The 19,567-nt window shown below is 36.9% G+C and overlaps 1 protein-coding gene across 1 annotated transcript in view; it reads right to left on the reverse strand.

Moving 5' to 3' along the window:
• Window positions 1-406: 406 nt before the first annotated feature.
• The window catches only part of RIPK2 (receptor interacting serine/threonine kinase 2), a 38,289-nt gene continuing 19,128 nt past the window's right edge, over window positions 407-19,567 (reverse strand). The window contains exons 6-11 of the mRNA XM_049782417.1: window positions 18,603-18,764; window positions 15,220-15,305; window positions 9,346-9,420; window positions 7,620-7,713; window positions 1,377-1,532; window positions 407-799 (exon numbers count right to left, since the gene is read on the reverse strand). Coding sequence (XP_049638374.1) covers window positions 462-799; window positions 1,377-1,532; window positions 7,620-7,713; window positions 9,346-9,420; window positions 15,220-15,305; window positions 18,603-18,764 — 911 coding nt within the window. The 3' untranslated portion in view covers window positions 407-461. The remainder of the gene's footprint in view (window positions 800-1,376; window positions 1,533-7,619; window positions 7,714-9,345; window positions 9,421-15,219; window positions 15,306-18,602; window positions 18,765-19,567) is intronic.

Below are 19,567 nucleotides of genomic sequence, written 5' to 3' on the forward strand. Positions count from 1 at the left end.
ACCATGGACTGTAGGGGAGAAATGTTCTATTTCTTATCAAGTGAAGGACATATTTCATACTATTTCATAAATATACCCTTATTAAGAATGCATATTTCATAAGCCAAGCTATGGACTAGACAAGTAATAAATAATACACAACAATGCAGATGACAGTGGCATCTATTAGAAGATCTCTTGATATTGTTATATACAAGAATAATATATTATTTAAAAATAGTTTCAATTAATCAAAGAGACAAAATATTAAACAAAATGAAAAATGAAAACTTTCTACCTATAGTAAGTAAAAATACTGTGTTGTCCTGGAAAGAGAAGATAATTTTCCAAAAGAAACTTCATAAAAGCCTCTAATACTAAAATGGGTTTCATAAAAAATGTGAAGGTAATACACATATATATATATATATATATACAAAATATACTTTTTCAGATGGGTTTTCTTTCCTTGAATGAGTTACCTAGAAACTTTTATTCTGAAATAAACTTAAAGATGGTGACTGAGAAACTGTAAGTATTTCCGGGTAGGGCAGAAGACCCAGTTGCTTGTTATCTTTTAATTTTTGTACTATGACTTTGGCGAATTCTTCGCCTTGGATGTCAGTGATATCCAGTAACTGTCTGACTTTTGAGGTCCTTGTAGGCTTAGTGCTAATAAGTTCATAGTCCTCCTTCATGATCAAGTCCCTGGCCAGAAGGGCATCTAGCGACTGGTTCAGGCAGGCTTCGGTCATCTGGCTGACAATGTCTTCTCTTTTACCCTGGATCCACTGCTGTGCTATCCCAGACTGTAATCGCTCTGTATAAAAACAGTAGGGTAAGACCATTGAAAGGCAACAGACGATATAGTTTATCAGTTAAATTACATGAAAAAGAAAATGTTAAGGCATAAAACAGAATTTTTCCTAACATAAGGTATTTGGGGAATGCTGTTCATTTTTAGAAAATATTCAGATACTTGGCTTCTTTTTCTTTTCCTCTCCTTCCCTCCCTCCATACCTCCCTCCTACCTTCCCTCCCTCCAAGAAGAGCATTGTATTTTTTCATAAGCTACAAAACGATGGTACAGAAATAACTATTGTATATTTAAAAAAATATAAAGGGACATAATTATTTATGTAAAATAAACAAAAATATCTCTACCTATAGTACTATCTTAAGTAACATCACTTTGTTCCTCCAAAGGACCACCATACAGGCATATTACTACATTTTTGTGCTAATATCTTTTGGGAAGAGCTAGATTTCCTAATGTAGAAGATATGCATTCATATTGAGGAAATAAAAACAAGTACAACTTACTGCCAATCTACTGAACATATATATTTGTGAGGAAAATGACCTGACTTACAAAGTATCGTACACTCAATATTTACCTGATGTTCCTTCAAGGAGGAGAGGATTTGCTAGTGCTAAGGAACACAGCGAGGTCTTATGATCGCAGAATGTTGCCTTTTGAATTGCAGAAACATTTCCATCCCAGCTGTGATTCCCTGAACAGTGTTGCTGCACAGAATTGTCTTGTGTTTTTCCTGTAAAAAGAAACATCTTGATCAGGGATAGAGAATTCTTTAGATACTTCAATTAACTAAAATATTAACACATGAACCACAGAGGACATTATTCTTGTCTTAATTTTTCAAATAAATTACGTCTTTGGAAAAACTCATGTTAATTTCTGTGTTTAATTTTTCAAATTTATTTTGGAGTCAGAGAGAGTATCGAGAGAGGGTAGGGCACATGCCTTGAATGCAGCTGATCAGGGTTCAATTCCCAACGCACCATACAGTCCTCCCTGTCAGGAGTGGCCCCTGAGCTCAGAGTGAGAAGTAAGCTCTGAGAACGGCTGGGTGTGGCCCCAAAACAAAACTAAATTTATTTTAAGCTTTTGACTGAGTGATTTTGCACAGTAGGTATGAGCTTGCCTTGCATCAGGACAATTTGGATTTAATCCCCAGTATATCATATGGTCCCTTGGACATCAACAGGTGTGGTTCCTGAGCACAGAGACAGAAAAGAGCCTTGAGCAGCACCAGGTGTGAAACAGAAACCAAAATAAATAAAGAAAAAGTATTTTAAGTTTTTTTTTAAAATAAATTTACATAGTTGCTCTAAATTTATAATCTTAATTAAAATCTCTTTGGAGTACTCCCAAGCTGTGCTCAGAGGGGCTGAGCTTGCTTCCACAAATACCCAAGTGGGGGTCAGCAGTTCCATGCAAGAGTCAAAGGATGCTGTGTTGCTGACACACCCAAAAACTGTGGTGCCGTGGAGCAGCAAGCTACACTGTGGAGCAGATAGATGCAAGCCAGGAGGCTTAACCTGTGACCTATTTCTCCAGCCATATTTTCTTGTATTTCTTCTTCTGCATTTTATGCCCTCAGGATGGAAGGCAGGGCTAAAATGGTCAATAGGGTGGGGAATTATAGCACTCTCATCTTTGCAAAACCTACTATATTAAAAAATATTAAATATATATTAAGATATTAAAAAGTAAACATAGTATGAAATGGGCATTAGAGAACTCAGCCAAAATTCATCCCAAAGAGAGGAACCCCATGTGGAACAATAAGGTATGGCAAACAAGAATTAAAACCTACTTTGGGAGGGGGCAGGGAAAAGTAGAAACAAAGAGCTTGAATAGGATTTTTTTTTTCTATTATAACCAGTGCTGTTCTGGGGCTATTTATGGCTCTTCATTCCTGGCATGCTTATGGTTGTCAGGTATTAAACCCAGGTCAGTTGCATGTAAGGCAAGAGCCCTACCTGCTGTGCTATTGCTCTTGCCCCTGGCCCCTCCCAAAGAGTTGTGTTTTTGTTTTTTTTTTTTTGGTTTTTGGGTCACACACAGAGGGGCTCAGGGGTTAGTTACTTCTGGTTCTGAGCTCAGAAATCGTTCCTGGCAGGCTCAGGGGACCATATGGGATGCTGGGAACTGAACTGGGTCTGCCACATGCAAGGCAAACACCCTACAGCTGTGCTATCTCTCCAGCCCCATCCCGAAGAGTTTTAAAGTGGCCGATACTCATGGGACTTTGTCCTGGGTAAAGAGGGAGTCATGCAAGAAAAAATGGCATTCCAACATTAAAATTCTACTCTTATAACACCTGATTGGTAGGCAAGAGACTATACTGGACAAAATATTCAAAGGGCCTAAACCAGTAGCAGATTTCACCAGCCCAGAAAGGCCATGTTTGACCTCCCTTTGAACAAGGAGCACCTTGATAGTATGCTCTGGCCATTTTCAATTTAAGGAGTGACGGGGCTGACATTTATTTATACCTATACAAAAAAAAAAGTAATGTCTACCAAACTATATCTGATGGATAAAGTGAAGAAAATACTTTTGAGTAAAAGTAGAATAAAATATAACAAAAAGAATCACCGCAATTTTTGCTGTACCCCAATCTATTATTGAGACCACTTTTCTCTGTAAGCCTGATTCCTCAACACAGGTGCCTTATCTACAGGTGCCTGAGTAACAACAGCAGTCATCACTGTTGACATAGTACACATGTTCAGACATACTGCTGAACATTTGTACATTTAGTTGTAGCCCTGGTGTGCTCAGGCCTTACCAAATACCACTAGCCCATAGTACTCTTTCCTAGCTACACTAACAGAAAAAGAGAAAATCCTAAATAATAAAATCAGAAATCAAAGTAAAAAAATGACTGTGACAAATAAGAAAAATTAGAGTCTGCTATGGCTAGGAAGTAGGAGAACCTAGAAGAAATAAATTAACCCTTTAGAGACATACAACTTTCCAAAATTTAGCCAGGAAAAACCAGAAAAGAATAGGTCCACTTGGCTGAACTTTCCATTCTATTCAACTTAAAAAAAGAAAGAAAGAAAGAAAGAAAGAAAGAAAGAAAGAAAGAAAGAAAGAAAGAAAGAAAGAAAGAAAGAAAGAAAGAAAGAAAGAAAGAAAGAAAGAAAGAAAGAAAGAAAGAAAGAAAGAAAGAAAGAAAGAAAGAAAGAAAGAAAGAAAGTAAGGAAGGAAGGAAGGCAGGAAGGAAGGAAGGAAGGAAGGAAGGAAGGAAGAAAGAAAGAAAGAAAGAAAGAAAGAAAGGAATTTCCCAAATAGTTTATAGAAAACCAACATTACCCTAAAAAATTTTAAAGGCAGAGACAACACAGTAAAAGAAATTCTTTATCAATATCCCTGATGAATGTAGATACAAAACCCTAGTGAAAAGAAATCAACAATACCAGAAAGTGACCAAGGGGGATAAAAGAATGGTTTAACATATACAATGTGACAAATGTAGTTTTTCACATGTGGGTGCAATGAATAGAACCCAAGGATTTATTCCTATGTTTTTTACTGCTAAGCCATATATCTCCTACCTCCCAAATCTGTTAATGTGATGTCATCAAAAAAATGAAAAATGATAGGATCTAATCAATAGATGGAAAGAAAGTCTTCAACAAAATTTAAATGTTAACTTGCAATAAGAACTCGCAAAAAAAAAAAATGAGGATAGACAGGTCCTATCTCAACTTTGTAAAACCTATGTACAACAAACCCAAACTTAAACTCAATGGTAAAAAATATTTGGTTTTGGGCCACACCCAACTGTGCACAGGGTTAATTAATTCTTGGCTCTGTCCTCAGGAATCACTCCTTGCAGTCTCAGGAGATCATAAAAAGTGGGGGTTGAGCACATACAATGCAAAAATGCCCTACCCACTGTGGTACTGCTCTGGCCCCAAAACTTTTTTTTTTTTTTACCACAGATTAGGTATAAAACAATATCCAGGGGTTAGGAAGATAGTACAGAGGCTAATGTACTTGTAACCAATTTTCTGGTTTAGATCCCTAATCACATTTGGTTTCCCATATATTACACCAAGAGATCATAGTGACAGGAATAGCCCTTGAGCACTTCTGCGTGTGATCTTTAGCACCTCTACAATTAATATTATTATTCAACATAATATTGGGAATCTTAGCTAAAGCATTAAGATAAAAAAAGAAAACGATTCGAATTGTGAGACGTTAACTATTACTATTTTGGGGTCATACATTTTCATGATTATCTTCATAGACTGAAAAATTCCATCGAAAAACTATATAAAATAGTAACTTATAGTAAATAACATTCAAAGAATAAATAGATGATAAAAAAAACAAACCCACAAAAATCAAGTACTTAGGGATCAATCTGACTAAGGAGGTAAAAGACATATTAACTTAAAATAAGATACTCTAAAATAAATAGATAAGGGCACAAGAAAATAGAGGTATAATGTTCATAGATTTGAAAAATTAGCATGGCTAAAATGATCATATTATCCTAAGCTATATAAGATTCAATGCAATCCCATCAAAATTCCAATAACATCTTTCAATGATACGGAAAAAATACATTAAAGTTTGTATGGAACCACAAACTCCCCCCAAATAGTCAATTCAAACCTGAGAAAAAAAGATGGGAAATAGTCATTCCCCTAATTTATATTACACTATAAGTTTAAATTAAAATTTATAATTAAAGCAGTTCAACATTGGGATAAAAATAAACATTATGTCTAATAGAATTGATAGCCCAGAGATAAATCTTCACAGATAAAGTCAGTTAATTTATGACAAAGTTGCTAAGAACATGACATAGAATAAGGAAATAATAAGTGGTGCTGGGAATATGGGGTGGTCACATATAAAAATGACAACTGGGACTTAACTCACACCATGGAGAAAGTTTAAGTAAATAAAAACATTAAAAACTAAGGAGCCGGAGAGATAGCATGGAGGGTAAGGTGTCTGCCTTTCATGCAGAAGGTCATCGGTTCAAATCCCGGCATCCCATATGGTCCCCCGAGCCTGCCAGGAGCGATTTCTGAGCATAAAGCCAGGAGTAATCCCTGAGCAATGCCGGGTGGAACCCAAAAACCAAAAACCAAAAAAAAAAAAAAAAAAAAAAAAAACATTAAAAACTAAGATGTTAAACCTGAGTGCATAAAATACACTATAGTGAAAATGAAAAAAGCACTCTATATAACTCCCTCTGTGGTATACTCGGTGATCCAACTCTTGGTAAGGAAGACAAAGACAAAATAATATCATATTAAAACATGTATACTGTTTGAAAGAAACTATAGCTAAAATATTAATCGAAAATAGTTGTATACCAGATCTAATCTCCCATGTATATAAAGCACTAAAAAAACTCAGTAATAGCAGTAGAAAAAAAGCACACACATTGAAAATGGGGAGAAGAAAACCAAAAATCAAACAAAATAATTTATCTTTGTGGCCAGAGAAGGCAGTCCCAGGTTTTATTTCCAGATCCCATATGGTCCATGAACCCTGCCAAGATGACCCCTGAGTGCAGAGCGAAGAGTAAGCAACAAACATCACCAAGGATGGCCCCGGAACCAAAAGCAAAATTAGAAAAATGGAAAGAGCTGAACAGACACTTCCTCAAAGCAGTCAGTCATGCAGATGGTGAGTGAGCATATGAGAAAAGTATTCATCATTGTTTATCAAGAAAATTAAAATAAAAATTATGATTAGATGTCATTTCTCATCTGTGAGAATATTAAAAGGCTTGTAAACAAATAGTGCTGGCAAGGACATGATTAAAAGGGAGCTATCATTTATTGTACATAAAACTGTCAAAATGTGTTTAGTCTCTATATAACACAGCATGGACAGTTCTCTAAAAATTAAAAATAGAGTGGCTGCAGAGAGAAGAGTACAGCAGTACAGTGCTTGCTTCCCAACTGATCATACCCAGAATCCCATATGGTTCCTGAACACTACCAGGAGTAATTCCTGAATGCATAGCCAGGAGTAGCCATTGAGTATCCTGAGGTGTGGCCCAAAACCCCAACCCAAAATAAAGAAAAAAAAAAGTGTAAAACTAGAACTACAAAATGATCCAGCAATTGGACTTCATCTAAGTACACCTATAATCACGGCATCACTACTGAAGCCAAGGATCTGGAGGCAACTCTAATGGTCAGTGACAGATGAGCAGATAAAGACGAGGTGAACTACTACGCAGTTATAGGAAATTAGGAAGTTTTGTCTTTTGTATGATGGAACTGTCACTCATCGAGTTAAAAAAGTCATAAGGAGAAAGACACATAGCAGCTGATCTTATAAAGAAGCAAAGCAAGGAAGCAAAACATGTCTACTGAAAACCAACCATTAGAATTAACAAACATTACTTAAAAAACATTTCCTTTTCTTCCTTATAATCTTAGAAACATTTTTTTCCATATTTATTTTTGCATTTTTATACAGTGCCCTCCCTTCGTGCCTGAATGGATTTGTTGAAAATCTCACTTTTGTTCATATTTAGATTGTTACTAATATGAGTAATATGGGACTGGAGAAATATATTGCAGGTAGGGCATTTGTCTTGTATGCGGTTGATCCATGTTCAGACCCAATATGGTTCCCCTGAGACTGTTAGGAGTAAATCCTGAATGCATAGTCAGGAATAAGCCCTAAGCACCACTGGATATGCCCTTACACCCCCCTAAACCCAAATTGAGTTATAAATGCAAATGGAAGACATTCTATACAATACAATGATCACTTGCAAATAATATAATCATGAAAGATAGAAAAGTTTAAAGTAATACTAATTCTAAAATGTACATACTAGATAGAAAATCATCATATCTCAGAGTTGACAGGGTTCTTGAGGTTTCAGAAGAACCATTAGTGTCATGGACCTGAGAGGATCCGCATGACTCCTGAAATAAAAAGGGAATAAACCATTCTAGGTTAATAAAAATAATTTTATTTTACTTAAATTTACTTCAAATTTAATAGTAATATTAATTTCTCAAGTTACTGATTTCAACTTATTATATACCAAGAATTAAAGCTACTGAATAATAAAGATATCAAAGAAGCATAGATAGAGAAAGCAACTAACAATTTAGTTTCTTAATAAACTGAGAGGGGATGGGATCATTAAACATATAAAGCTGTCATTACTTTCTAATAATTTTTATATTCTCTCAGAGGTTACATTTAGTGATGAGACATTCCAAACCTGTAACACTGATTACTTACTGATTTGTAGCAACTATTGTTCACAATGTCTAAGGTTGTTACAAAAAACCTCTGGAGAAAATAATACAGACCTTGGTTGAACTGCTATCTTTGCCATGAATAATATTCAATAAGGTATCTACATTCTTTGGTTCTTCAATTCTTTATTTTTAATATATATTTAAAACGATTATCTGGGGCCGGGTAGGTGGCGCTGGAGGTAAGGTGTCTGCCTTGCAAGCGCTAGCCAAGGAAGGACCTCGGTTCGATCCCCCGGCGTCCCATATGGTCCACCCAAGCCAGGGGCGATTTCTGAGCACATAGCCAGGAGTAACCCCTGAGCGTCAAACGGGTGTGGCCCAAAAACCAAAAACCAAAAAAAAAAAAAAAAAAAAAAAAAAACGATTATCTATGAAATCAAAGATCTAACAATACAATGCATATAAAAATGACCCCAAAATGCTGTAGCTGTATTTTCAGGTTTATTTAAATTTTTAAAATTATATTTCTGAATCTGTGAAATATATATTATATAGCATTAAAATAAACAGTTTTTGTGAAATGAGTACTAAAACAATTAATCTTTCTTTTTGGAGTCGGAGGGATAGAACAGGATGTAAGGTGCTGGCTTTGCATGTGGCTAGTCGTTTTTAATCCCCAGCACCACATATGCCCTCTGCCCTCTGCCCTCTCTCTCTCTCATTTTTTTTTTTCCTTTTAGGCCACACCTGGTGACGCTCAGGGGTGACTCTTGGCTATGTTCTCAGAAATCGCTCCTGGCTTGCGGGACCATATGTGACGATGGGGATCGAAAGAAAGTCTGTCCAGGATCAGCCACGTGCAAGGCAAATGCCCTACTGCTGCGATATCACTCTGGTCCCATATGCCCTTTCTTTAAGTAACCCTAGGGTTTTTCCTGAGCATAAGGCTCTGAGCACCACTAGTGTGTGGCATAAAAACCAAAAAGTAAAAATTAAAACAACAGAACTATAAGTCAATATGTACTACTGTCGTATTACCACATGCTGGTATGAGGCCTAAAAATCAAAAAGTAAGAAGCAAACAGATAACAGAACTGTAAATCAATATGTATTATATAGGAATGTAACAACATTTACATATAGAACAATGGCTGTAAAGGACAAAGAAAGAATAATGATTTGATGAGACAATTAATTGTGAATAAGGAAACTGGGATTTCAAGCTAGAGATTGACTAACAGATTCTTAAAAATTTCTAGGGTTTTAATTTTCCACCTAAAAAACAAGTAGATACGTTAAATAATTCCTTAGGTACTGATAACTGAGTTTATCAACAATTTTTTTCACCTCCTGTGGATGATGATTTACAGATGATTCCATTTTCTTGTCACATGAATAAATAGAACTTGAAATACTCTGCAACTGAAATGAACACAAAAAATGTCTTTATATATATGGAAGTAGTTAGGAAGTTATGTGAATAAAGGACATTCTATTTAACATTATATGCTTATGAAATTAACAGAAGAAAACTATATCAGGAGAGTATAACATCTATAACTTAAGGGTAGAGGAAGGTACAATAAGAAAATCAGAGATAACAGATGAGTGCTGCTTCAGATTAACTGATGATACAAGCAACTTATTCATCCTTTCAAGCCTTTGTACTTAAAACATAGGAATAATAACTATATGTAAGATTGTCTTCTAGATGTTAAAGTCAACAAATTGATACAATATAGGGCTGGAGAGATAGCACAATGGTAGGGCATTTGCCTTGCACACAGACCTGGGTTTGATTCCTGGCACCCCAAATGGTCCCCCAAGCCTCTCAGGAGTGATTTCTGAGTACAGAGCCAGGAGTAACCCCTAAGTACCACTGGGCGTGACCCAAAAACAAACAAAAACGTGATACAACATAGGCTTCTCAAAACCTTCAATTTGTGTGTATATGTGTTTCTATACTTACTAAGCAATTGCTATTCTTCATGCAGTGTACTTAATACTACTACAAATTTAATTTTTTTAAAAAAAATTTTATTTTGACCAAAGTGGATTACAAATCTTTCACAGTACATAGGTACTTTCTAGGTACATAGTGACATTGAATCAGGAGCATTCCCGCCACCAATGTTGTCCTCCCTCCACCCCTGTTCCTAGCACGCATCCCATAGCCCCCTCTTCTTTACCCCAGGTTGCTAGTTAAGTGGTCCCCTGTGTTTTAGCATGTTGTAGATTGGATGTTGATTCTGTTGTTGTTGGCTTTGCATTTGGTGTTTAAGTCTGATCTTTTTTTATTTCTACTTAATGTTCATAGGACTGTCTGGTCTTGGTACCCTCCATTATTTCCCCCTCAATTTGTGAGGCGGAACAAGATAGTTCAAATTATGTGGTTCTGTTTGAAGGAATGAAAACAAATAAAATGGGGCAAAAAATCAAACATGCAAAAAATGGGAGGAGTCCTTCTAGAGGTTATAGGTAAAGAACAGAGGCTTGAAGTAGGAAAAGGAAGCTCGTGCCCAAATGGAATGATGGTGGTTATGAGTCACCAATCATAACTGGTTTATGATCCCATGCTAATATATTTGATTTTTGGGAATATGCCTTTACTTCTAAGTTTACTGACTTGTAATCCAAAGGGGAAAAATACATTATGAATGCTTTTGTAAGGAGTATGAGACATTAAACATATAAAAAGGTCTTGCAACATAAAATTAGGTAGCAAGCATTCAATAGATGATAAATATTACATAAACTATTTAAGTGCATAAACATTGCTTTTAAATTAAAAACATTAAGCAATTTACTGATGACTCTGAAAGCCATGTTTAAATTATTTTCTGCAACTACTGAATACTTTCTTTTTGTTTCCAAAGTGGTATTCTGGAAGCCCAGGGGCCTCACTAGTTATTTGGGGTCAACTGGGTTAGGGGTTGAATATAAAGGCTCGAGGATGCTGTGCTGCTCAAGCCCTATGTGTTTTGCAAGGGACACCCGGAGACATCTTTGATGCTAGGGGCCAACAGAGCTTACCCTATAGTTCTCTAGGGGCAAGTGGTGCTAGGGATGGCACCTGACTGTGCTAGCTTCAGGACTTACTAAAGGGTTTAAAAACAAACTTACTTTCTTCCATAATCTAACTCAATGTTACTGTTTTATAGACCTTTATAAATGGTATGTTTTATATCTAGACTTTATTATTCATACACTGACAAAGAAATTTAGAAGGAAAAAACCTTCACGTAGGAGTAAAATATTCTTACCTATTTATTTTACTTCAAACTAGTGTAATATACCTTAAAGTAGCATACACAACACAGAAATCTAATAAAACATCCATTAAATATTTTCATGTGGCTGTTGAAAAAAATTCAAAGACTATGTCAATGTAACTGAATTTACCACTTGGGAGATGGAAGATTGGGGATAAGGAAATAAGTGAGGAGCTTGGAACTGGGTATGGTGTAGTAATATTTGAAACTTTTAATAAAGCAGATAATACAAGTTGTCACAAGAAAAAAATACAACTGAATAAAGTTTATATTTAAAACACACACTAGGACTAGAGCAATGGCACAGCGGCAGGGCATTTGCCTTGCACGTGACTGACCCAGGATGGAACCCGGTTTGATCCCCTGGTGTCACACTGGGTGTGACCCAAAAATCAAAACAAACCCCCCCCAAAAAAACCCCCCAAAACCCCAACAAACCCAGCCCTTCACAGTATTATGATGTAATAATGTCTTTTTTTTTTTTTGGTTTTTGGGCCACACCCGTTTGATGCTCAGGGGTTACTCCTGGCTATGTGCTCAGAAATCGCCCCTGGCTTGGGGGGACCATATGGGACGCCGGGGGATCGAACCGCGGTCCTTCCTTGGCTAGCGCTTGCAAGGCAGACACCTTACCTCCAGCGCCACCTACCCGGCCCCTGTAATAATGTCTTAAGGCCAATTATATACCAATACTAAAAGGACCATTAGCTCCTTGGAATCTTGTACTAAGAAGCTGTTTCATATTTCCTTTCTTAATCCTCATGGTAAATGAATAGCCTTGTGATAAAGCTAAATCATGTGAAATGAAACACTTGCTTCCCACATAGAGATTTCCTTCCCTTTGTGCAAGATTTACTTTGTACAGAGACAAAGACAGATTAGTTCTGTTAGTCTATGACTTTTAGTGGTTATTATTTGAATGTGGCCCATGTTTTGACTATATTTTCTCTTTTGTTTTAATTATTTTTTGTGAACTAGGGTATATGGCAATTGAACCACTTTCTTTTTTTCTTTTTTGTTTTTGAGCCACACCCAGTGACGTTCAGTGGCTACTGGCTATGCGCTCGGAAATCGCTCCTGGCTTGGGGGACTGACCATATGGGATGCTGGGGAATGGAACCCTGGTCCGTCCCAGGCTAGTACGTGCAAGGCTAATGCCTTACTGCTTGTGCCATCGCTCCAGCCCCACATTATTCTTTTTCTTGACTCTGAACTGCTCTGTATATCCCTTTCCTTACCTACCATTTGTTATATCTTAAAAACTAAGGAAAAATGGATGTATAAAAAGAGTTGTGATTTTGTAGAAAAGATTGATAAAATAAAGGGAAAACAGGTAAAAATCAAATGTAGAATTTTTGATTGATAAGAAAAAAATCATAATAAAAAAGAGATTTGAATTTCTCTGCTCACATTCAGATTCTGCGGGGCTCTCAGCTGAATAGGGTTAGTAACAATCTGACATTTTTACTGGTGGGAAAGGTGGGCCTACTAGTTATTCCTACATATGCTTATAAACAAATCACTTATTGTGGAGAAAATGGGATCAAATTTTATATAATATTTTGTGGAGATATCCAATTACATAGTGTGGCATTCTATCTAATTTCAAAATTTAATGTACTAGTTCAATGTATGGTATTATTATTTCTATGATAGTTAAAATGTTTCATACCTCATTTAATAAAAAAGAGACATTGTCTAACATCCTCCTTGATTATGACTGCTTAAGGGAGAAGACTGGGACAGTGTCTTAAGTGTCTAACTTGCAGAGTAACAATTGTATTTTTCTCTGCAAAGTCTCAGAGGAATTACTAGAACTGAACAGTGACTATATAAAAGCACAAATACTCCTTGATAACAGTAATGATATGGAGCATTCAAAGAACTTTCACTTTATCCAGTTAGTGGATGAACTTTCTTGTTGGAATATGTTCAAGATTTGTGTATTGAAATAGGATTACAGTGTTGATTCTATTGCCCCTACAGAGACTGAGACCATGTAACCTTTTGAAAATAGGCTGTCACAACTTGGGACAGATTGGTCTCAAAACCTATCAGTAAGGCTATAGTTTTAATGGCTAGCGAGGAATCATTAAAGACTAGAAAACATAAATTATCTGTAGTTATACAATCACTCAGATTGTCTTCAAACCTTCATATTCAAAAATATAAAAATATTATATTAAAGGAACAGGAAAGTAGGCACATTCAATATTAAGATTCTGTGGTCGGGTAGGTGGCGCTGGAGGTAAGGTGTCTGCCTTGCAAGCGCTAGCCAAGGAAGGACCGCGGTTCGATCCCCCGGCGTCCCATATGGTCACCCCAAGCCAGGGGTGATTTCTGAGCGCATAGCCAGGAGTAACCCCTGAGCGTCAAACGGGTGTGGCCCAAAAACCAAAAAAAAAAAAAAAAAAGATTCTGTGGCATCCATTCTATCGAAATAATCTGTTTGTGCCACTGTTCAATAGATGGGGTCTGTCTCTGGCCTACGACAAGGGATGTCTGATGGCTATCACCCTTATCATAGTTTCCCACCGCATTTCTAGGTAGAAAAACTCCAGACCAGAAAATCAAATTATTTTTTAAATGGCTTTACATGAAAAAATCGGTACGCAGCCAAGTTCACTCCAAAAAGAGAAATATAAGAATGGAACTACAGATACCTCACAAAGACCCAAATTCACATTTTTTAAAGTAAAATAATCACCTTCAAAACATTTAGATAGTTTGTAAAAATAATTTTTTTTCTTACTATCTAAAACCATTTTAGATTCAAACATAAAGATTAGCTAGGGATTAATTCCCAAGACTTATACTCCTGAGCAGTTATTGGCTGAAGTGTAAGATTTGTAGGAATTCTCTTAGATTTATGTGCTAAATAATTTAAACAAGCAATTCGGGTCCATTTTTGACAGCTGTGGTCCATGCAATACCCTACTTCAAAACCAATTTTATTCCATTTATTTGTACACTAGTCAAAAAACGGGGAGGGAGAATCACTGAGAGGCGATTATTAGGGGAAAATATTATTGTTATTATTTTTGTTTTGGGGGCCACATCTTGCAGGGGTTACTCCTACCTATCTGCTCAAAAATCACTCCTGGCAGGCTCAGGGGACCATATGGGATGCCAGGGATCGACCCAGGTCTGTCCTAAGTCAGCCGTGTACAAGGCAAACACCCTCCTGCTGTGCTATCGCTCTGGCTTGGGAAAAATATTTTTAACTGGCCACATCAAATCAAGTGAGGGATCTTGAGAGAATTAGTGTAGAACTTGAGCAGTGTGAATCCTGGAAATTTTGGGGGAGTGGGTGGCTAATAAAAAATGACTTTACTACTATTTCAAATACAGCTTAATGAAAAACATCAAGTGCAAAACTATGTTCCCAAAGGACTGTGCTGCTTTTGATAATGTAAGAAAATTCTAAATTTCTTTCAACTGATCTAATCTATTAAGAGTTAGTAAATACGATACCATCCTAGGTAATTTATACCAGCTGTTGCTTTGGTACAATGAGAAGGTGAGGGAAAGAAGATCAAACACTATGGTTTCAATCATAAAAATTCTGTAGGTAAATACAACATGAATTTCAGAACAACCCATGTAGTACACCAATACCATGCATACATTAAAGGGAAACAACTGTACATTCAAAGAAACTGGATTTAGAAACCTAACTACTAGTTAAGATTTTACAGTTGATATACATGAACTCTAGAAATCCAAAATAGTCATGGACATTAAACGGAAAACTTTCTGATGAATAAGGAAATAATTTTACAGTCTCTGGTAAAGTCTCATGTTCCAGTGCAGTACACAGTATACAGGCTGTACCATGAAAAGTATACAGATAAGAACTAAATTAAACTATATCAATATCATGTTTATTATATATGTATATATAAAACATTTTAAGTTTTAATTCCTAGCATTTGGTTTAACATTTTACCTTTGTTTTCTTTAGTTGAATAACAGCTTCAAGAAAAGTTATTTCTTCAAATGTTCTTAAAACTGGTTCAAGTTCTATTAAGCATTCTAAATAAAAAAAAATAATTTGGGTTCAGATTACATCTAATTATTAAGATGTAAAACATAAATACTGATAGAGAAAAGAGAGAAAGCGTGAGAGAGAGAGAATGCAAGAGAGAGAGAGAGAATGCAAGAGAGAGAGAGAGATACACACAGAGAAATGTCTGCCCCAGACAGAAGCACGCAGGGGAGAGATGGGATGGCTATATATTTATGCAGTTAACAGCCATAGGTCTTACCCTGTTTCCACATGAGGGACCTGAAAATGTGTGGGTCCTTTAGACAGGCTGACATCTAAAAGAAGAAGAAAGCACAGAAGAGACCACAGAAGCACAGCCAGTTTTTCTCCAAATTGAATAAATGAGATAGATGAGCCTGAGGAGAGTGACTGATAGACAGAGCTGAAAATGTTCCTCCCACATTTGTCTTTGGGTGCGTGATATTGGGATGCAAATGGTCCCCCTCACTTAGGATCAAAGAGCAAAACTTGTCTACAAAAGATGAGAGCCCTAAAGCCTTAGGACTCTTCAAAATTAGAAATAAAAATAGAATTTTCAAGGAGAGAGAGAAAAGAGAGAGAGAGAGAGATAGTAGAGAGATAGATAAGGCAGTAGAATATGGAGGGAGAACTGCAGTGATCTGCAAATTTCCTTTCAAATAGTCAGCACACTGCGAAGGTAAAAAAAGGAATTTTACAGAGCAGTTAATATTGACCTAGCATGATCTTCAGATGGACTTGAACGGCAATCAAGAAAAAAATTACTATTTAAAAATGGCAGAGACAGGTGAAGGGGAAGACAATACAAAGAGATAGTACAGCCTGTAAGGTGCTTGACTACATGCAGCCATGTTTGATTCCCAGAACCATCTAGTCACCTGAGAAGCAAACCATCAGGAGAGACTTGAGCGCAGAGCCAGGAGTAAGCCCTAAGTACCATGAGGAGTGGTCTCAACTAAAACCAAACAAAAATAAGGACAGTGGAATAAAGGAGAAATATACCCTATGGTGCTGAAATGTGGGTCCATTATTTTAGCAACCTTTTTTAACGCTAATGACCACTGGATGTAGTTCTGGATGAACTACATCTTACACTTCTTTTCTTAGAATAGAGATGACTCTTCTGTGGCTTATCTTCAATTTTTCTCAATGGAATCTTCTGAAATGCGAACATTTAACTTTTTTTAAACTCCATTGATTATGTGGCATGTTTCTGATCTAAGGCCAAAGTGATGAAGATTTTTCTTCTATGCCAAATTTACTCCATTCATTCCATTTATCTCTGAAATAATTTTTAATTCTATCCTAGTTTTCTATTTCCAGGATTATCTTAATTAGAAAAAAGAATCTTCTAGCTGCTCTATTTTCTTTCACTTTTGCTCTTCTTTAACTGACTTTCCACATAGCAACAGATTCATTTCTCCTAAACTTAAATTAGATGGTATCATTTTCCAGTAAGACACATTTTAATGGCTTCTCATCATACTTTTCGAAGAAGTACTTAACATTTTTATAAAACCAACCAGTTTCTCCTTACTTCTTCAATATTACTTCTACATTATTTTTTCTTTGCTCACTGTATTCAAGCTACTGTATCTTCTTTTTTGTTTTTTGTTTTGGCCACATCCGGTGATGCTCATGGTTTACTCCTGGCTATGTGCTCAGAAATCACTCCTGGCTTGGAGGACTGTATGACACCAGGGATTGAACCCAGGTCCTTCCTGGGTAAGCCAAGTGCAAGGCAAATGCCTTACCACTGCGCTATCGCTCTGGCCCCTGGGTTTTCCTTTGTTTCTTACAAATACCTTTCTACTTCAATTCCAGAAATTCACAACTTTTATCTGAATTTCCGCTCCCTTTTAAGAAAAATGATATTCTCAGATAGCATGGCAGTGGGACATTTGCCTTGCATGCGATCCAGCTGGAAGGGACCCAGTTTGATTTTGGCATCCCATATGTTCTCCCAGCCTGCCGGGGCGATTCCTGAGTGCAGAGCCAGGAGCAACCCATGAGGGTCGCTGTGTGTGGCCCAAAAACCAATTAATAAACCAATAAATCAAAGTTTAAAAAAACTTTTTCTCAGCGGTCTCCTGGGAATCTACCTCTGTTAACATAGAGACATACTCCAGTTACATATTAAGTTTTCTATTGCTTCCAGGGTCTTTCCAGAGTGTGGGGATGGGTGGTTGGGAAGTGAGGTGGGGAGTTGAAGGATAAAGAGGGTGGGGGGAGCAAGTATTGCTTATTTCAGGAATACTCTTCTAGCCACTGCTATTTTATCTTCCTGAAATACTTTCTTTTAGCTTCTGAATAACTGGCTCCTTTCAAACTTCAAATTTTAATTCAAATATTTGGTCCTTTTTTTTGTGGGTGTGGGGGGCACACCTGGTGGTGCTCAGGCTACTCCTAACTCTAAGCTCAGAAATCGCTCCTGGGGGCTGGAGTGATAGCACAGCAGTAGGGCATTTGTCTTGCACACAGCTGACCTAGGACAAACCCCAGTTTGATTTCTGCCATCCCCAAGGTCCCCTGAGCCTGGAGCAATTTCTGAGCACATAGCCAGGAGTAACCTCTGAGCATCACAGAGTGTAGCTCAAAATAAAACAAAATGGAAAAAAGAAATCAGTCCTGGCTTGGAGGACCATATGGGATGCCGGGACTGAACCCTCATCTGTCCAGGGTCAGCCACGTGCAAGGCAAACGCCCTGCTACTGTGCTACAATTCCAGCTCATAATTGGTCTTATGTTAACTACCCTTTTATCATGCTTATTTTTATAGGATTTCCACAATTTAAAACTTGTCTTTTCTCTAGCTTCTAAACAGAATATGAACTTCTGGAATTCAAAAACATAAATTATCTTTTCACTGGTCTGCCACTAGTAATCAGATCAGTATATAATACTTGGAACTTGTTTACTGAGTATGTAAATGGAATTATTACTTTTATTTACCTTTCTTTGATTTCACAATTCTCTAGGAACAATCTTTCATAATTGCCATGAATAGCAACAATGAAGGTAATTAAATTTTTATTCATAGTATATATATACTATGTTTGCAATTTAAAAGAATCATATTAAGAGTGTACACTTGTGTCCGGAGAGATAGCACAGCGGCGTTTGTTTGCCTTGCAAGCAGCCGATCCAGCACCAAAGGTGGTTGGTTCGAATCCCGGTGTCCCATATAGTCCTCCGTGCCTACCAGGAGCTATTTCTGAGCAGACAGCCAGGAGTAACCCCTGAGCACCGCTGGGTGTGGCCCAAAAACCAAAAAAAAAAAAAAAAAAAAAAGAGTGTACACTCACTTAAAAAAGATGGTCTTTCGTCTGGATTTTGTGACCATCCACTTTCGATTAAAGAAATCATACGTGCTCGATGAGGTATCTCAAGTGGCAAATTTTCTTCATTAATCTCAGGTCTGTTTCCTTTGGATACACTGTACATAATCTGCAAAGGATTGACGACACCTTTAAAAACAAGCATATTTCATTAGTTGGAAATAAGTCATTAATATAAAAATACAATTACTTATACAAAATAAGATACCATAAAAATAAAAGAGGAAAGACTGGAGTGATAGCGGTAGGGCATTTGCCTTGCACATGGCAGAGCCGGGACAGACCTGGGTTCGATCCATGCCATCCTATATGGTCCCTCGAGCCTGCCAGGAGTGAATTCTGAGTGCAGAGCCAGGAGTAAACCCTGAGTGCCACTGGGTGGGACTCAAAAACAAAACAAAAAAACAAAAAAAAAAACCCACAAAACAAACAAAAAGGAGGGAGAACTCTAAAATCTAGTAATAATCTATTATCCCATTTTTTGATAAAGGATGCGAATTCATATACAGACAGAGACACAGAGATACAGATACATCCCAGCCGTTTCCAGACTTGCCTGGCTCCACTACAGGAGTTTACATCCTCACCTTATTAATTCTGGACTTGACCATGAAATTTGATTCAGCCAGTGAAATGCGAACAGAAGAGAACAAAAGCACAGATCTTAGCAGAGTTGAATAGAACCTAGTCGAGCTCAAGAAGGGCTGCTGCTTCTAATACCCAATAACAATAATAAAGTGTCTATTTTTCTACTGCAATTTTGAATTTGCATGGTGGTAGCAAACTGACTTATAAAAAACTCAAAATAAATAGATATCAGGAAATTTAAATTTATTCTCTAGGGGTAGAACAGATAGTACAACAAATAAGGTGCTGGCATTGCATAAGGTTGACCTGCTAGGAGTGATTTCTGCACAGGGATGGCCCTCAAA

This window comes from Suncus etruscus, chromosome 10 (assembly GCF_024139225.1).
Source record: "Suncus etruscus isolate mSunEtr1 chromosome 10, mSunEtr1.pri.cur, whole genome shotgun sequence".
NCBI classification, from domain to species: Eukaryota; Metazoa; Chordata; class Mammalia; order Eulipotyphla; family Soricidae; genus Suncus; species Suncus etruscus.